At 45.0% G+C, this 18,444-nt stretch overlaps 1 protein-coding gene across 1 annotated transcript in view; it reads left to right on the forward strand.

The window, feature by feature from the left end:
• The first annotated feature begins 3,889 nt into the window (after positions 1 to 3,889).
• Positions 3,890 to 18,444, forward strand: part of LOC101448024 (melanopsin-B) — a 33,322-nt gene continuing 18,767 nt past the window's right edge. The window contains exons 1-3 of the mRNA XM_045692781.1: positions 3,890 to 4,152; positions 17,680 to 17,813; positions 18,039 to 18,242. Coding sequence (XP_045548737.1) covers positions 4,007 to 4,152; positions 17,680 to 17,813; positions 18,039 to 18,242 — 484 coding nt within the window. The 5' untranslated portion in view covers positions 3,890 to 4,006. The remainder of the gene's footprint in view (positions 4,153 to 17,679; positions 17,814 to 18,038; positions 18,243 to 18,444) is intronic.

The raw sequence follows: 18,444 nt of genomic DNA on the forward strand, positions 1-18,444 counted from the left end.
AAAAGGTACAGTTTTGAGCAAAGTAGTGTTTCAAGGAGTAGGCCATTCAAGGAGTTGGTCTGATGGTGCACTCCCCCTGCTTGAGGATCAATAGAGGAGCGGTCAAAGGCACTGCATCTCGGTGCTAGAGGCGTCACTACAGACACCCTGGTTCGGATCCAGGCTGTATCACAACCGGCCATGATTGGGAGTCCCATAGGGTGGCGCACAATTGGCCCAGCGTTGTCCGGGTTTGGCCGGTGTAGGCCGTCATTGTAAATAAGAATTTGTTCTTAACTGACATGCCTAGTTAAATAAAGGTTAAATAAAAAAAATCATGAGCAAATCAGGAAAGGCCCACCCCCAACTTGTGCTACTGTATGTCATGAAGATACCGGGACCACCTATTGAGGGGACTGCCTTTTAAGTAAATCAGGTGATAAATACTTTTTTTTTTACGGTTTTATTGTCACATACACTGGATAGGTGCAGTGAAATGTGTTGTTTTACAGGGTCAGCCATAGTAGTTCAGTGCCCCTGGAGAAAATTAGGTGCTAGTTAAGTGCTCAATGGGAAATCAACAGATTTCTTTTACCTTGTCAGCTCAGGTATTTGATCCAGCGACCTTTCGGTTACTGGCCCAACATGCTAACCGCTAGGCTACCTGCTGCCCTGAGGTAACTTAGCTAAAAAAGAGACTGGAGTAGGACTTTCGAGGTTTCTAAATGTTATTGCTGTGCAGTGTCCTGTCTGGACAGAGTTATGTAAAGCCATGTTGACTACACCTCAGCAGCTCAACCTCAAGGCTCTACCTGGAAGTGATCAATATCTGAACAACAGGACACATTTCACCTGTAGGATGATGGGAGGTTAGATAATACGTTTGGATTAGTTATGAGAGCATTTGTCTTACTACCGTGTTCCATTCTGGGTGGGATGAAATGTCAATGTCAATGTTAGTCAATGTTCACTACTGATATCATAGAGCCAAGACAAATGCCACGGAAGACCATTATGAGGAAAGATTTGCTTATACACTCGGCATCTGCTGTAATGTCAAACCTATTGAAACTTTGTGTGATAGAAACAAATAACTCATGACAGCAACTTGTTGTAAGCAACCTAATATTCTTCAGCAGGAAGTGTATGTCTGATTAAACTAATACATCACAGCAGTTTGTATGCACAATTTATTTCACTCATCCCTTCAATTCACATTCCTATAGTGTATTTGTATTTATTTGGGATCCCCATTAGCTGCTGCCAAGGCAACATCTACTCTTCCTAGGGTCCAAACACGTTAAAGCCCTTACATTACATGTACAACAAAAGATTAAACAGTGCATCATTTATCATTGTTCCATCACTACATATATACAATACAAAATGTACAATACAAAAATAAAAAAATAACACCATAGAACAATATTACAATGTATGCGTATCTCTTCACAGTCCTCGCTAGTAGGAAGCGCCTAGTATACATGCCTTATGAATATGTTGAAAGACTGTGACACGTTCGTCGTAAGGAGACCAAGGTGCAGCGTGGTAGGCGATCATTTTTCCTTTATTAAAAATGAACACCGTTAAAAAACAACAAAATACAAAAAAACAAACGTAAAGTTCTGCGGGCAACACAGTACCTAACAAAAACCAGATCCCACAAAAACCCAGTAGGAAAAGGCTGCCTAAATATGATCCCCAATCAGAGACAAAGAAAGACAGCTGTCTCTGATTGGGAACCATATCAGGCCAACATAGAAATACATAATCTAGAATGCCCACACAAATCACACCCTGACCTAACCAAATAGAGAAATAAAAAGGCTCTCTACGGTCAGGGCGTGACAGTACCCCCCTCCCCAAAGGTAGCAAAACCTGACTCAATAGGGGAGGGTCCGGGTGGGCCTCTAGCCTCGGTGGGGGCTCCGGTGCGGGACGTAGACCCCGCTCTGCTCGCGGATCCGCCACCCTTGGTGGCAACTCTATTTCGGGGGTCGTCGCCGAAAGAACTGGACCGTGGATCGTCGCCGGAGGACCCGGACCGTGGATCGTCGCCGGAGGTGACCGGACCGGTGATCGTCGCCAGAGGCTCTGAACTGGGAACCCCGCTGGAGGCTCTGGACTGCCGACCGTCGCTGGAGGTTCTGGACCGCTGCTGGAGACTCCGGACTGCCGACTGCCACTGGAGACTCCGGACTGCCGACCGCCGCTGGAGACTCCGGACTGCCGACCGTCGCTGGAGACTCCGGACAGGGGACCCTCGCTGAAGACTCTGAGCCGGGGACCCTCGCTGCAGGCTCCGTGCCGGGGACCCTCTCTGCAGGCTCCGTGCCGGGGACCCTCACTGCAGGCTCCGTGCCGGGGACCCTCGCTGCAGGCTTCGTGCCCTGGATCATCACTACAGGCTTCGGACCATGGATCATCACTAGAGGCTTTGTACGTGGAGCCGGAACAGGTCTCACTGGACTGAGTAGATGTACTAGCAGCCTGGTGCGTGGAGCTGCCACAGGGTTTACCAGGCAGGGGAGACACACTGGAGGCCTGGTACGTGGAGCCGGAACAGGTCTCACCGGACTGGAGAGACGCACTGGAGGTCGGGTGCGTGAAGCAGGCACAGGATATACTGGGCCGCGGAGGCGCACTGGAGGTCTGGAGCATAGGGCTGGCACAACCCGTCCTGGCTGGATGCTCCCTTTAGCCCGGCAAGTGCGGGGCGCTGGAACAGGACGCACTGGGCTGTGAAGGCGCACTGGCGACAGTTCGTAGAGCCGGCGCAGGATATCCTGGACCGAGGAGGCGTACTGGAGACCAGGAGCGCTGAGTCGGCACAACCCGTCCCGGCTGAATGCCCACGCTAGCTCGGAAAATGCAGGGAGCCGGCAACGAGCGCACCGGGCTGTGAATGCGCACTGGAGATACAGTGCGCATCACCGCATAACACGATGCCTGACCGGTCACACGCTCCCCATGGTAAGCACAGGGAGTTGGTTCAGGTCTAAACCCTGACTCCAATCTCCCCGTTTGCCCCCGCCCAAATTTTTGGGGGGAGCTGCCTCTCGGGCTTCCGTTGTTGTGCTAATTCCTCATATCGTCGCCGTTCCTCTCTTGCTGCCTCTATCTCCTCCCTTTGGACAGCGATACTCTCCACTCCACGTCCAGGGTCCTTTGCCGTCCCGGATGTCTTCCCATGTCCACTCCTCCTGGCCACGCTGCTTGGTCCGTTTTTGGTGGGATCTTCTGTCACGTTCGTCGTAAGAAGGAAACCAAGGTGCAGCGTGGTAGGCAAACATTTTTCCTTTATTAAAAATGAACACCGTCAAAACAACAAAATACAAAAAAAACGAACGTAAAGTTCTGTAGGCTACACAGTTCCTAGCAAAAACAAGATCCCACAAAAACCCAGTGGGAAAAGGCTGCCTAAATATGATCCCCAATCAGAGACAACGAAAGACAGCTGCCTCTGATTGGGAACCATATCAGGCCAACATAGAAATACATAATCTAGAATGCCCACCCAAATCACACCCTGACCTAACCAAATAGAGAAATAAAAAGGCTCTCTACGGTCAGGGTGTGACACTCCGTGCATTGTTCCACTGCTATGATGAGACATAGGGTGTGACATTTCAGCTAGACAGAGGTTGAGAAGGCAAGCCAGTCTGTCTGAATAAATGACAGTACGTTAAATTAAGAAATGGGAAAAACTGTTTCTGGATTGAAGGAACTGAAGGGTAGCATCAAAGGTTTTACATGAGTGAATATGCAGAGGGGGACTGGCTGGTTTGTTTGATTTGTAGCCCCCAGATATTTGAATGGATGCTTATGAGGAGAAACATAAATGGAGAGAAAGAGAGAGAGAGAGAGAGAGAGAGAGAGAGAGAGAGAGAGAGAGAGAGAGAGAGAGAAAGTGTCACGAGAGATGTTGTGAAAGAGGGAGAGATCTATGGTTAAAGTGCTTTAGTGAAAGTGTTGTATGATGCATTAGGTTGTTCATAAGGACTGAGCTTCTCTCTCTGTCCCAGGCATGTCAGGCATGGACAACATGGACCGAGGTTTCTTCCGGAAGGTAGACGTGCCAGACCAAGCTCATTACATCGTGGCCTGCTTCGTTGTGGTGATCGGAGCGGTGGGGGTCGGTGGGAATGCCCTGGTGATGTACGCCTTCTTCAGGTAGGCCACAGTACCTAAGGGAAGGGGGATTTGGAGAAGAGAGGTTGGGTGCCAGTCTGTTTATTCTCTCTTGCAGAATGGCACTGAAGCTGATGTGTTTCTGTTTTCTTCCCTGAAAATCTGTTTTTATTTGATTCACCAAAGTAATTTCTAAGTGTTTACAGAAGAGATTTGTCCATGCAGGGTATTTAAAGAGGACATTTGGATTTCTGAAGGTCTTTGTGGGATTTGAGAACAGGCATGTCTCACATTTCAACTACATCTTCTATTTAATCTTTTCTGGATTTTCACACCCTTTGGTTTAAGCTCTGTGATTTGTCCTCATCTGCCTGTTCTTAACAGAATCCTATCCTTTAAAATTCCTAAAAACTGTTCATGTTCAGGTCTTCGGTAATGGAGTAGTCACTATTCATAAATCATTGTCCCTGGTTCATCATTGGCCAGCTGAGAGAAAGTGAACCTCAAAGGTTGCAGCAGGATGATGTGTTTGATTTAACAATGTGATCTTGAGCGTCATGTGTTTTGACATGGTACTGTTCTGACACTAAGACTTATTTTCGACAGTGCTCGAAGCGACAGAGCGAGGCTTGCTAATGCTGCGTGACAGAAAGAAGTCACACATTGTCCGGCTGGCTGGTCTGGTGCGGTGGTGACACACAACTGATTTACTTTTAGTTCACGTTGAACAACAAACTGGAGCTCTCAGATATAGAAATAATGAATGGCATGCCAAGCAAACAGCTGTCTATTTTACATGTAATTCACAACAACAACAAAAACGAATTACAGGAGTTATGTGGCTGGGTTTTTCAACTGTTGAGATCTCGAGGGCCACCGTGTATTTGGTTGTTATCCCTACTCTCAAATCATGAAGTGTTTCATAGTTGGAGAGAAGACATTCCTCTAGACACTGTGACCCTTCATAGACCCCCTTCATGGAAGACATTAGTGAAATTTGCTGTACGTATTGTACCATTCGGTAAAAGTAGCTAAGGTGCAAATATTAGAGACCACAGTGAAGAAAGTCTCTGCACTCATAGATAAAATGCTAATTCCAGTAATTTCATGTGCTTAGCTTTCGGTCATAGCAGACCTTTGACAGAGCTAACATAGTAGCTAGATCTACTACTGCTTTGACCGAAAACTAAGCACATTCAATTACTGATATCTGCATCTGATCTAAGAGCACAGAGACATTTTCTCTTCCACTAAGGCATGGCATACCTATGATATTTAATTTGATTTTGATTTGATATGGTATTATCATATGCACAGGCTACACACTTATCTGATTGCTTGAACATGTGTGATCCAATTTGTTTTGTTCACAGTTCTACAGTGATATCCCATTCTAACATGTGTTTCATTTCTACCTGAGCCGAGAGCTTTGATTTTATTTTATTTAGTATCCCCATTAGCACCATTGGCGACAACTACTCTTTCTGGGGTCTGAGACATGACGAAAAAATGCTTTACATGTTAATATTTTTAAATGTATGTAAATTGTAGACATTCCAAATGTATACTGTACACAATGCATTCGAAAAGTATTCAGACCCCTTGACTTTTTCCACATTTTATTACACCTCATCAATCTACACACAATACCCCATAATGACATAGCAAGTTTCCATATTGGATCTCTTTGTACTTTGCTCCGTTTATCTTTGCTTCGATCCTGACTAGTCTCCCAGTCCCTGCCGCTGAAAAACATCCCAACAGCATGATGCTGTCACCATCATGCTTCAACATAGGGATGGTGCCAGGTTTCCTCCAAACGTGATGCTTGGCATTCAGGCCAAAGAGTTCAATCTTGGTTTCATCAGACCAGACAATCCTGTTTCTCACTCTTAGACTACTTTAGGTGCCTTTTGCCAAACTCCAAGCGGGTCACCTCCCTGACCAAGGCCCTTCTCCCCTGATTGCTCAGTTTGGCCGGGCAGCCAGCTCTAGGAAGAGTCTTGGTGGTTCCAAACTTCTTCAATTTTAAGAATGATGGAGGCCACTGTGTTCTTGGGGACCTTCAACACTGCAGACATTTTTGGTACCCTTCCCCTGATTTGTGCCTCGACACAATCCTGTCTCGGAGCTCTACGGACAATTCCTACGACCTCATGGCTTGGTTTTTTGCTCTGACATGCATTGTCAACTGTCGGACCTTATATAGACAGGTGTGTGCCTTTCTAAATAATGTCCAATCATTTGCGTTTACCACAGGTGGACTCCAATGAAGTTGTAGACACATCTCAACTATGATCAATGGAAACAGGATGACCCTGAGCTCAATTTCGAGTCTCATTGCCTAGGGTCTGAATAATTATGTAAATAAGGTATTTCTGTTTTTATTTTTATATATACTGCTCAAAAAAATAAAGGGAACACTAAAATAACACATCCTAGATCTGAATGAATGAAATAATCTTATTAAATACTTTTTTCTTTACATAGTTGAATGTGCTGAATGTGCTCATGGTCTCCTGAGGGATCTCCTCCCAGACCTGGACTAAAGCATCCGCCAACTCCTGGACAGTCTGTGGTGCAACGTGGCGTTGGTGGATGGAGCGAGACATGATGTCCCAGATGTGCTCAATTGGATTCAGGTCTGGGGAACGTCCATAGCATCAATGCCTTCCTCTTGCAGGAACTGCTGACACACTCCAGCCACATGAGGTCTAGCATTGTCTTGCATTAGGAGGAACCCAGGGCCAACCGCACCAGCATATGGTCTCACAAGGGGTCTGAGGATCTCATCTCGGTACCTAATGGCAGTCAGGCTACCTCTGGCGAGCACATGGAGGGCTGTGCGGCCCCCCAAAGAAATGCCACCCCACACCAGACTGACCCACCACCAAACCGGTCATGCTGGAGGATGTTGCAGGCAGCAGAACGTTCTCCACAGCGTCTCCAGACTCTGTCACGTCTGTCACATGTGCTCAGTGTGAACCTGCTTTCATCTGTGAAGAGCACAGGGCGCCAGTGGCGAATTTGCCAATCTTGGTGTTCTCTGGCAAATGCCAAACGTCCTGCACGGTGTTGGGCTGTAAGCACAACCCCCACCTGTGGACGTCGGGCCCTCATACCACCCTCATGGAGTCTGTTTCTGACCGTTTGAGCAGACACATGCACATTTGTGGCCTGCTGGAGGTCATTTTGCAGGGCTCTGGCAGTGCTCCTCCTGCTCCTCCTTGCACAAAGGCGGAGGTAGCGGTCCTGCTGCTGGGTTGTTGCCCTCCTACGTCCTCCTCCACGTCTCCTGATGTACTGGCCTGTCTCCTGGTAGCGCCTCCATGCTCTGGACACTACGCTGACAGACACAGCAAACCTTCTTGCCACAGCTCGCAATGATGTGCCATCCTGGATGAGCTGCACTACCTGAGCCACTTGTGTGGGTTGTAGACTCCGTCTCATGCTACCACTAGAGTGAAAGCACCGCCAGCATTCAAAAGTGACCAAAACATCAGCCAGGAAGCATAGGAACTGAGAAGTGGTCTGTGGTCCCCACCTGCAGAACCACTCCTTTATTGGGGGTGTCTTACTAATTGCCTATAATTTCCACCTGTTGTCTATTCCATTTGCACAACAGCATGTGAAATATATTGTCAATCAGTGTTGCTTCCTGAGTGGACAGTTTGATTTCACAGAAGTGTGATTGACTTGGAGTTACATTGTGTTGTTTAAGTGTTCCCTTTATTTTTTTGAGCAGTGTATATAATCTGTTCTCGCTTTGTCATTATGGGGTATTGAGTGTAGATTGATGGGGAATTTGTTTATTTAATCAATTTTAGAGTAAGGCTACAACATAACAAAATGTGGAAAATGGAAGGGAATACTGTATATACAGTGCCTTCGGAAAGTATTCTGACCCCTTGACTTTTTCCACATTTTGTTACTTGACAGCCTTATTCTAAAATTGATTACAACGTTTTTCCCCCTCATCAATCTACACACAATACCCCATAATGACAAAGCAAAAACTGGTTGGACGTACTGCCAAATTCTCTAAAACGACATTGGTAGAGAAATTAACATTCAATTATCTTGCAACAGCTCTGCAGTCAGCATGCCGCCTGACTGCAGAGGAAACTGTGGAATTGTGACAAAATTGCACATTTTAAAGTGGTGTTTTATTGTCCCCAGCACAAGGTGCACCTGTAAGGTGGATAGATTATCTTGGCAAAGGAGAAATGCTCACTAACAGGGATGTAAACAAATTTGTGCCAAAAATGTGAGAAAAATGTTTTTTGTGCGTCTGGAAAATGTCTAGGATATTTTATTTCAGCTCATGAAACATGGGGCCAACACTTTACATGTTACATGTTATATTATATTATATATATATATATACACACTGTATACACTGTATACTCAGTGTATATATATACACTGAGTATACAAAACATTTAGAACACTGCTCTTTCCATGACATAGACTGACCAGGTGAATCCAGGTGAAATCTATGATCCCTTATTGATGTCATTTGTTAAATCCACTTCAATCAGTGTAGACGAAGGGGAGAAGACAAGTTATAGAAGGATTTTTAAGCCTTGAGACATGGAACACTTTCGCCACTTTGTAGAGTCCATGCCCCGACGAATTGAGGCTGACCTGAGGGAAGAAGGGGGGTTGGGGCGGAGTGCAACTCAATATTAGGAAGGCATTCCTAATGTTTGGTATATTCAGTGTATATAAAACATTAAGGATACCTGCTCTTTCCATTCACATTTCCAGATGAATCCAGGTGAAAGCTATAATCCATTATTGACCCCATTTGTTAAATCCACTTCAATCAGTGTAGATGAAAGGGAGGAGACAGGTTAACCTGTCTGGGAACCTGGGACGCTTGCGTCCCACCCTAGTCAACAGCCAGTGGAATCGCGTCGCGCGAAATACAAATACCTCATAAATGCTATAACTTAAATTTCTCAAACATATGACTATTTTACACCATTTTATAGATACACCTCTCCTGAATCGATCCACGTTGTCCAATTTCAAAAAGGCTTTACAGCAAAAGCAAAACATTAGATTATGTTAGGAGAGTACCCTGCCAAAAATAATCACACTGCCATTTTCAAAGCAACTAGCATGCATCACAAATACCCAAAACACAGCTAAATGCAGCACTAACCTTTGACAATCTTCATCAGATGACACGCCTAGGACATCATGTTACACAATACATGCATTTTTTGTTAGATAAAGTTCATATTTATATATAAAAACAGCATTTTACATCGGCGCGTGACGTTCAGAAAATATTTTCCCTCAAATGCTTCCAGTGATCAGCGCTACAATTTACAAAATTACTATTCGAAAACATTGTTAAAATGTAATATTGTCATTCAAAGAATTATAGATTAACATCCCGTGAATGCAACCGCATTGCCAGATTTAAAAATAACTTTACTGGGAAATCACACTTTGCAATAAACGAGGTGCTATGCTCAGAAAAATAGGCTAGGCGATACAGGTTAGCGCAATCTTGGAAGCATCTAAAATCAAATATACTATTGTAAATATTCCCTTACCTTTGATTATCTTCATCAGAAGGCACTTCCAGGGATCCCAGGTCCACAACAAATGTAGTTTTGTTCGAAAAAGTTAATAATTTATGTCCCAATAGCTCTTTCTTGTTAGCGCGTTCCGAAGGCTACTCATAATGTACTGAAGCGCGCGGGACTTGTCGTCACGAATGTGCAAAAAAATATATTTACGTTCGTTCAAACATGTCAAACGTTGTATAACATAAATCTTTAGGGCCTTTTTCAATCAGAGCTTCAATAATATTCAAGGCGGACGATTGCATTGTCTTACTAAACGTTTCGGAACGAGAGGGTACTCACGGGCGCCCGCGTCATAGTAGTAATGGCCCTCCCCCTATGACCAACTTTCCAGGCCTCTCGTTCGGTCAGTTTTTACCGGAGAAGACTCAAACCACTTTGTAAAGACTGTTGACATCTAGTGGAAGCCTTAGGAAGTGCTAAATGAATCCTAACTCACAGTGTGTTTCATAGGCAAAGTGTTGAAGGTGATTCCACAAATCAGATTTCCACTTCCTGCATGGAATCTTCTCAGGTTTTGGCCTGCCATATGAGTTCTGTTATACTCACAGACACCATTCAAACAGTTTTAGAAACTTTAGAGTGTTTTCTATCCAAATCTACTAATTATATGCATATTCTAGTTACTGGGCAGGAGTAGTAACCAGATTAAATCGGGTACGTTTTTTATCCGGCCGTGCAAATACTGCCCCCTAGCCCCAACAGGTTTTAAAGGAGGATTTTTAGGCCTTGACACAATTGAGACATGGATTGTGTATGTGTGCCATTCAGAGGGTGAATGGGCAAGACAAAGATTTAAGTGCCTTTGAACGGGGTATGGTAGTAGGTGCCAGGCACACTGGTATGTGTAAAGAACTGCAACGCTGCTGGGTTTTTTACGCTCAACAGTTTCGCGTGTGTATCAAGAATGATCCACCACCCAAAGGACATCCAGCCAACTTTACACAGCTGTGTAAGCATTGGCTTCAACATGGGCCAGCATACCTGTGGAAAGCTTTCGACACCTTGTGGAGTCCATGCATTAAACGAATTGAGGCTGTTCTGAGAGCAAAAGTACACTTAGTGTACACAGTACATATACAAAAAGGAGAAGTAAAGACACAAAAATGTTTAAAAAAACGAAACACAAAAACAATATAACCAAAGAATAATAATTTGTGGGTGTGTGTTAGAGTGTTCGTTCGCGCGTGCGTGTGTCCATCTATCAGTTACACATACACATCAGTGCATACACACAAATAGTAGGTCACATGGGGGAGAGGCGTTGTGCCGTGAGGTGTTGCTTTATTTGTTTTCTGAAATCAGGTTTTCTGTTCCCTTGCGCTATATGAGCTGGAAGAGCTCACTAGGTTGTACATATAGCTACAGTTTAGGTTGTCTGGTAGGAGCGTGTCTGACTCCAAGCTAGGGACTTTAATCCGCTACCTGTCAGAGTGGCTCACTCCACATGGCAGTGGAGACGGCAGTAGAGATGGCAAGGTTCCCTGGGTGTGCTGCTAACATGCTTTGTGCATTAAGAAGATCCTTGACTGATGCTGTGACACGGTACTCCCCTGCAACCATTCAATCTCTGCTGTAGCCACACATGTATTTTTACCCTTCACCTCCCCCACACATTGTATAGAAACACAATCCACACACATTGCGTTATAACTATACTATAGAAACACAATCCACACACATTCTGTTATAACTATACTATAGAAACACAATCCACACACACTGTGTTATAACTATACTATAGAAACACAATCCACACACACTGTGTTATAACTATACTATAGAAACACAATCCACACACACTGTGTTATAACTATACTATAGAAACACAATCCACACACACTGTGTTATAACTATACTATAGAAACACAATCCACACACACTGTGTTATAACTATACTATAGAAACACAATCCACACACACTGTGTTATAACTATACTATAGAAACACAATCCACACACACTGTGTTATAACTATACTATAGAAACACAATCCACACACACTGTGTTATAACTATACTATAGAAACACAATCCACACACACTGTGTTATAACTATACTATAGAAACACAATCCACAAACTGTGTTAGCCAACTTTACCAACTAGCAGAACTGTAGAAACGAAATACATTACAACGGAACAATTTGATTAGTGTAATGTTAGCTAGCTACATAGTTGTCTTTGTATCAAAGATAAAGGTAAACGCAGCCATTGCTAGCTAGCCAACTCTACCAGCTAGCAGTACTGTATCATTTTTAGTCAATAAGATTTTTGCAACGTAAGCTTAACTTTCTGAACTTTCGAGATGTGTAGTCCACTTGTGTAGCTAGCAGGACTGATTTTGTGTTAGCTAGCCAACGTTTAATTACTTCTGCGTTATGAAAGGAAGTAGACACGGACACGAATGATCCATTGGTAGTTTGTTGTAACCAAGTATTGGTGCTAACCATGTGTTATTGGATGCTAGCATGCTAGTTAGCTACGGCGTCATAGGATACAGTGCACTGGGTGGGTTTCACGGAAGAATACTGTACAAAGTTATCTAGCTGAATAAACTAAGTTTGAGCCTATTCCTGGAAACATTGAACCACTGTAGTTTACATCAATTATAATTTCTAAAGTGGAAGTTGGAAAAGTTATATTTGAGTGTTTCAGTGAATGATTAATGAGGGAGGCCCTGCTCTCTCGCTTCCCCAGTTGTTTAGTTAATTTTCATTCCAATCTCCTTTGCATTAGCGTAGCCTCTCCTGTAGCCTGTCAACTATGTGTCTGTCTATCCCTGTTCTCTCCTCTCTGCACAGGCCACACAAAGGCTTCACACCGCGTGGCCGCTGCCACTCTAACCTGGTGGTCCCAGTGCGCACAACCCACGTGGAGTTCCAGGTCTCCGGCAGCCTCTGGAACTGCCGATCTGCGGCCAACAAGGCAGAGTTCATCTCAGCCTATGCTACCCTCTAGTCCCTCGACTTCTTGGCGCTGACGGAAACATGGATTACCACAGAGCATCTGGTCAGCGAGGTGGTGGCACTGGAATCCTCATCTCTCCCAAGTGGACATTCTCTTTTCTCTTTTTCTCCCCTGACCCATCTGTCTATCTCCTCCTTTGAATTCCATGCTGTCACAGTCAGTAGCCCATTCAAGCTTAACATCCTTATCATTTATCGCCCTCCAGGTTCCCTTGGAGAGTTCATCAATGAGCTTGACGCCTTGATAAGTTACTTTCCTGATGATGGCTCACCCCTCACAGTTCTGGGTGACTTTAACCTCCCTACATCTACCTTTGACTCATTTCTCTCTGCCTTCTTATTTCCACTCCTCTCCTCTTTTGACCTCACCCTCTCACCGTCCCCCCCTACTCACAAGGCAGGCAATACGCTTGACCTCATCTTTACTAGATGCTGTTCTTCTACTAATCTCACTGCAACACCCCTCCAAGTCTCCGACCACTAACTTATATCCTTTTCCCTCTCGCTCTCCTCCAACACTACTCACTCTGCCCCTACTCAGATGGTATTGCGCAGTCGCAACCTTCGCTCTCTCTCTCCTGCTACTCTCTCCTCTTCCATCCTATCATCTCTTCCCTCTGCTCAAGCCTTCTTCAACCAATCTCCTGATTCTGCTTCCTCAACCCTCCTCTCCTCCCTTTCTGCATCCTTTGACTCTCTATGTCCCCTATCCTCCCGGCCGGCTCGGTCCTCCCCTCCTGCTCCGTGGCTTGACGACTCATTGCGAGCTCACAGAACAGGGCTCTGGGCAGCCGAGCGGAAATGGAGGAAAACTAGCCTCCCTGCGGAACTGGCATCTTTTCACTCCCTCCTCTCTACATTTTCTTCCTCTCTTTCTGCTGCTAAAGCCACTTTCTACCACTCTAAATTCCAAGCATCTGCCTCTAACCCTAGGAAGCTCTTTGCCACCTTCTCCTCCCTCCTGAATCCTCCTCCCCCTCCCCCCCCTCCTCCCTCTCTGCGGATGACTTCGTCAACCATTTTGAAAAGAAGGTTGACGACATCCGATCCTCGTTTGTTAAGTCAAACGACACCGCTGGTCCTGCTCACATTGCCCTACCCTATGCTTTGACCTCTTTCTCCCCTGTCTCTCCAGATGAAATCTTGCGACTTGTGATGGCCGGCCGCCCAACAACCTGCCCGCTTGACCCTATCCCCTCCTTTCTTCTCCAGACCATTTCCGGAGACCTTCTCCCCTACCTCACCTTGGTCATCAACTCATCCTTGACCGCTGGCTACGTCCCTTCCGTCTTCAAGAGAGCGAGAGTTGCACCCCTTCTCAAAAAACCTACACTCGATCCCTCCGATGTCAACAACTACAGCAGTATCCCTTCTTTCTTTTCTCTCCAAAACTCTTGAGCGTGCCGTCCTTGGCCAGCTCTCTTGCTATCTCTCTCAGAATGACCTTCTTGATCCAAATCAGTCAGGTTTCTGGTCATTCAACTGAGACTGCTCTTCTCTGTGTCACGGAGGCTCTCCGCACTGCTAAAGCTAACTCTCTCTCCTCTGCTCTCATCCTTCTAGACCTATCTGCTGCCTTTGATACTGTGAACCATCAGATCCTCCTCTCCACCCTCTCCGAGTTGGGCATCTCCGGCGCGGTTCACTCTTGGATTGCGTCCTACCTGACAGGTCGCTCCTACCAGGTGGCGTGGCGAGAATCCGTCCCCCAGGGCTCAGTTCTAGGCCCTCTCCTATTCTCGCTATACACCAAGTCACTTGGCTCTGTCATATCCTCACATGGTCTCTCCTATCATTCCTTCGCAGACGACACACAATTAATCTTCTCCTTTCCACCTGATAACCAGGTGGCGAATTGCATCTCTGCATGTCTGGCAGACATATCAGTGTGGATGACGGATCACCACCTCAAGCTGAACCTCGGCAAGACGGAGCTGCTCTTCCTCCCGGGGAAGGACTGCCCGTTCCATGATCTCGCCATCACGGTTTACAACGCCATTGTGTCCTCCTCCCAGAGTGCTAAGAGCCTTGGCGTGACCCTGGACAACACAATATCGTTCTCCGCTAACATCAAGGCGGTGACCTGATCCTGTAGGTTCATGCTCTACAACATTCGCAGAGTACGACCCTGCCTTACACAGGAAGCAGCGCAGATCCTAATCCAGGCACTTGTCATATCCCATCTGGATTACTGCAACTCGCTGTTGGCGGGGCTCCCTGCCTGTGCCATTAAACCCCTACAACTCATCCAGAACGCCGCAGCCCGTCTGGTGTTCAACCTTCCCAAGTTCTTCTCAAGTTCTCTCACGTTCAATCACCACCTTCCGGAGACACCTGAAACCCCACCTCTTTAAGGAATACCTGGGATAGGATAAAGTAATCCTTCTAACCCACCCCCCCACCCTCCCCCCAAAAAAGATATAGATGTACTATTGTAAAGTGGTTGTTCCACTGGATATCATAAGGTCAATGCACCAATTTGTAAGTCGCTCTGGATAAGAGCGTCTGCTAAATAACGTAAATGTAAATGTAAATGTTATAACTATACTATAGAAACACAATCCACACACACTGTGTTATAACTATACTATAGAAACACAAGGATGTTTTTTAAGCCTAAAAGCAATGGTGGTGATTTTACACCTGTTTAAGTCATTTTTGTTTTATGATAATATTATCTAATCATCAGGATAAAAGTAATAAAATGCTTCAGTACCAGTGCTATCACTACATAACAAATTCCAAACTCAGTGAATATTTGATCTTAATAAACTTGGACCATATGCTACCCTGTGATGATGTGTGTGCATGTGCAAAGGCAATTGTTTGACATTTCACATCAAAGCAGAAAGCGTGGGAGGCATCAGCTTTTTAATGCTCACTGACACAGATTTGTCCAGTGCGCAGGAAGAATTGCACACGTTATGTATGACAGCCATCAAAGACAGCTCTGTGTGGACAGGGTGTGTAACTCCATATACAGTCATGTATGTTTCTTTTTAACTTACACATTTAAAAGGCCTCTGTGTTTAAAGGGACACTTCAGGGTTTTAGCATGCTAGTAGATAGATACCCATAGACTTTCAGTCATTGTGCTGACGCTAGTTAGCATTGGCTTGTGAAACTACCTTTAACTTTCTTCGTACTGGACACAGAAACATAAAATTGGTATCCACAAGTTCATCTGACTCTGGGGAAAGTCCCTAAGTATCCCTTTAAGAATGCGTTTTTGTCATTTCAAAGGGCCCTGAGGTCCTAATCGTAATGTATATGTTTCACTTTGACAAGAAGGAAGGGAATAATTTTGCGGTCATCGTTGCTATGGTTGTTGTTAAAGATTATGTTGCTGGGAAAAGTGAAAAGGGCTCCAGATACTTATTATGGTTTGCAATAACATCAACTCCAGGCACGTGAAAATTAATTTGTGTACACTTAATGTATATGTTCCTTTCCCTCACTCCCTAGCTGGCATGTCTATAAATGAGTCTCAAATTGGCATTCAGAGAAGTAACATAATAGGAAGTGATGTTCTACAAAAGTCTGATTTCCAACTACGTTTAATCAGCTTGGTGGAATCAGTCATGAGCTCTGACCTCCACCACCGTAAACAGACCCAGCATGGGTCTGTTGACCGTAGATTGGCTCATCCTGGGTCCCTATGCTGGCTAAGCACATTCTGTGATTTCCCTTAATGATCCCCATCTGGGTCAGTGATTAGAGTGCTGGTGATGTGGAGACACATTCTGTTACTGTACATTTACTAGATGGTTCAATGTGAGGAGCACTGTGGGCTGGTTTCCTGGACACAGATTAAACCTGCTCAGGCGTTCTGTCACTAAACACAAAACACCTTCTAAAGTCCTTCTTCTCCTCATTATCTTTCCAACTCCCTTACTTTCTCCGTCCTCTCTTCTTAATCATTGTCTTCATTACCACCCTCTCCTCCTTGTACTCCTCATCCTCTCCTCTCTGTTAGTAATGCGTGAGAGCTCCACAGGCCGTGGTGTCCTTTGTGTTTAGTTAAGGATCTCAGAGAGACGCCTGGAGACCATTGAGACGATTGCATCACGTCTCCTCTTTGATTTGTGCAAATCAAATCCCAGATCCACATGAGAGCATGGTGACATTGCTTCCTCCTACAGAAGCTGGCAACAACTGAAACGCGCCACTCTCCACTAATCCAACATGTCACTTCTCTATCTAAACGTTATTAACATTATTTAGCACAAAACACTCAGAGCAGAAATCAGGCCATGTTCACAGTGGGGAGGGCAGAGGGCACTCACTCACCCATTCCCTCACTCTCAAGCAAAATCGGGATATTTTCATGCCATTGGAAATTATTTGAAATACTAACTTGAATTGACTCTGTAATTGTATTGGGCCGGTCTGATTTCCCCTGATGCTGTGAGCCAGTCTAGTTTCTTGGAAAACAGAAGGTATTTCTAGGTAGGTGATGACCTCTGCTGCTAGGAGGGATAATGGTGAGTGTATTGACTCAGGGCGAGACGAGAGCGAGGAGGAGGAGGAGGGGGCTGGGGAGGTGGCTGGTTGTCAGCAGGTGATGGCTGATCGCTGAGCATTACTTATGCTGAATTTTGTTTGTGGTGGGATTAATGGACAACTGTAATAACAGTCATGGATTCATGTAATGATAATTCACCCACTCAGACTCTACATCCTAAATTAGAATGGTTGGCAGAGAGTGAGATACATTCACTTTAACGAATTCAGATCACAGAGGGGAGTGTGGACGCGAGGTAGTTAGCAAACTGAGTGTGGGGTCATGTTCCAGTGGTTTCACTTTTTGACTAATGTGGAAGTACAGCATCGCATCCTTGCCTTCTGACCTAATCTTTACTTCATTACCTGGATAGAAGCTATTCTGTTAAAATGCTAAAGCTTTAGTGATAAAGATAAAGGTCAAATCTTAAGTAAGCTAATAACAATGAATCTATTTTTTGAAAACATAAACACTGTATATTCCTTCTGTATTTCAGTAACAAGAAGCTCCGGACTCCTCCCAACTATTTCATCATGAATCTGGCAGTGAGTGATTTCCTCATGGCTATCACACAGTCCCCTATCTTCTTTGTCAACTGTCTCTACAAGGAATGGGTTTTTGGAGAAACAGGTCATTTTACCTTCATCCCATAACTTTGGTAAAATACCGCATCAAATCAGTTGTCTTAATGGAAAGCTTCAGCTACTTTGGTATTTTGAGCTGAATTACGCTATCCAAACTGAACAAAAAATACAAATCAAAGTAATTATGTGGAAATTCCATCTCTCTGCATCACAAATGTTCTATCCTGTGAGATTACTCAGATTGTAAAATCTCTAAATGATTTCTGTACAGGCTGTAAGATGTACGCCTTCTGTGGGGCCTTATTTGGGATCACCTCCATGATCAATCTGCTGGCTATCTCCATTGACCGCTACATCGTCATCACCAAGCCCCTACAGGCCCTCCACTGGACCTCTAAACGCCGTACCTCCGTTGTCATCGTCATTGTCTGGCTCTACTCGCTGGCCTGGAGCCTGGCGCCTCTCTTTGGCTGGAGTGAGTTCCCTCCACTAGCGCCATCCTTTTGGGTGCCAGTTTTCTGACTGTTTCTGCTCTCTTGCCAATGTGTTAGGGAATAGTCATGCCATGTGCTAGACAATCACATATTTGCTAGACAATGACACTAATAGAGTTGGCAAGAGTCCAAATAGATCTCGGACCAGACTACCATTCCTTTTATCTTATCTCTGCAACGCTC

This window comes from Salmo salar, chromosome ssa13 (genome assembly GCF_905237065.1).
Source record: "Salmo salar chromosome ssa13, Ssal_v3.1, whole genome shotgun sequence".
Classification (NCBI taxonomy): domain Eukaryota; kingdom Metazoa; phylum Chordata; class Actinopteri; order Salmoniformes; family Salmonidae; genus Salmo; species Salmo salar.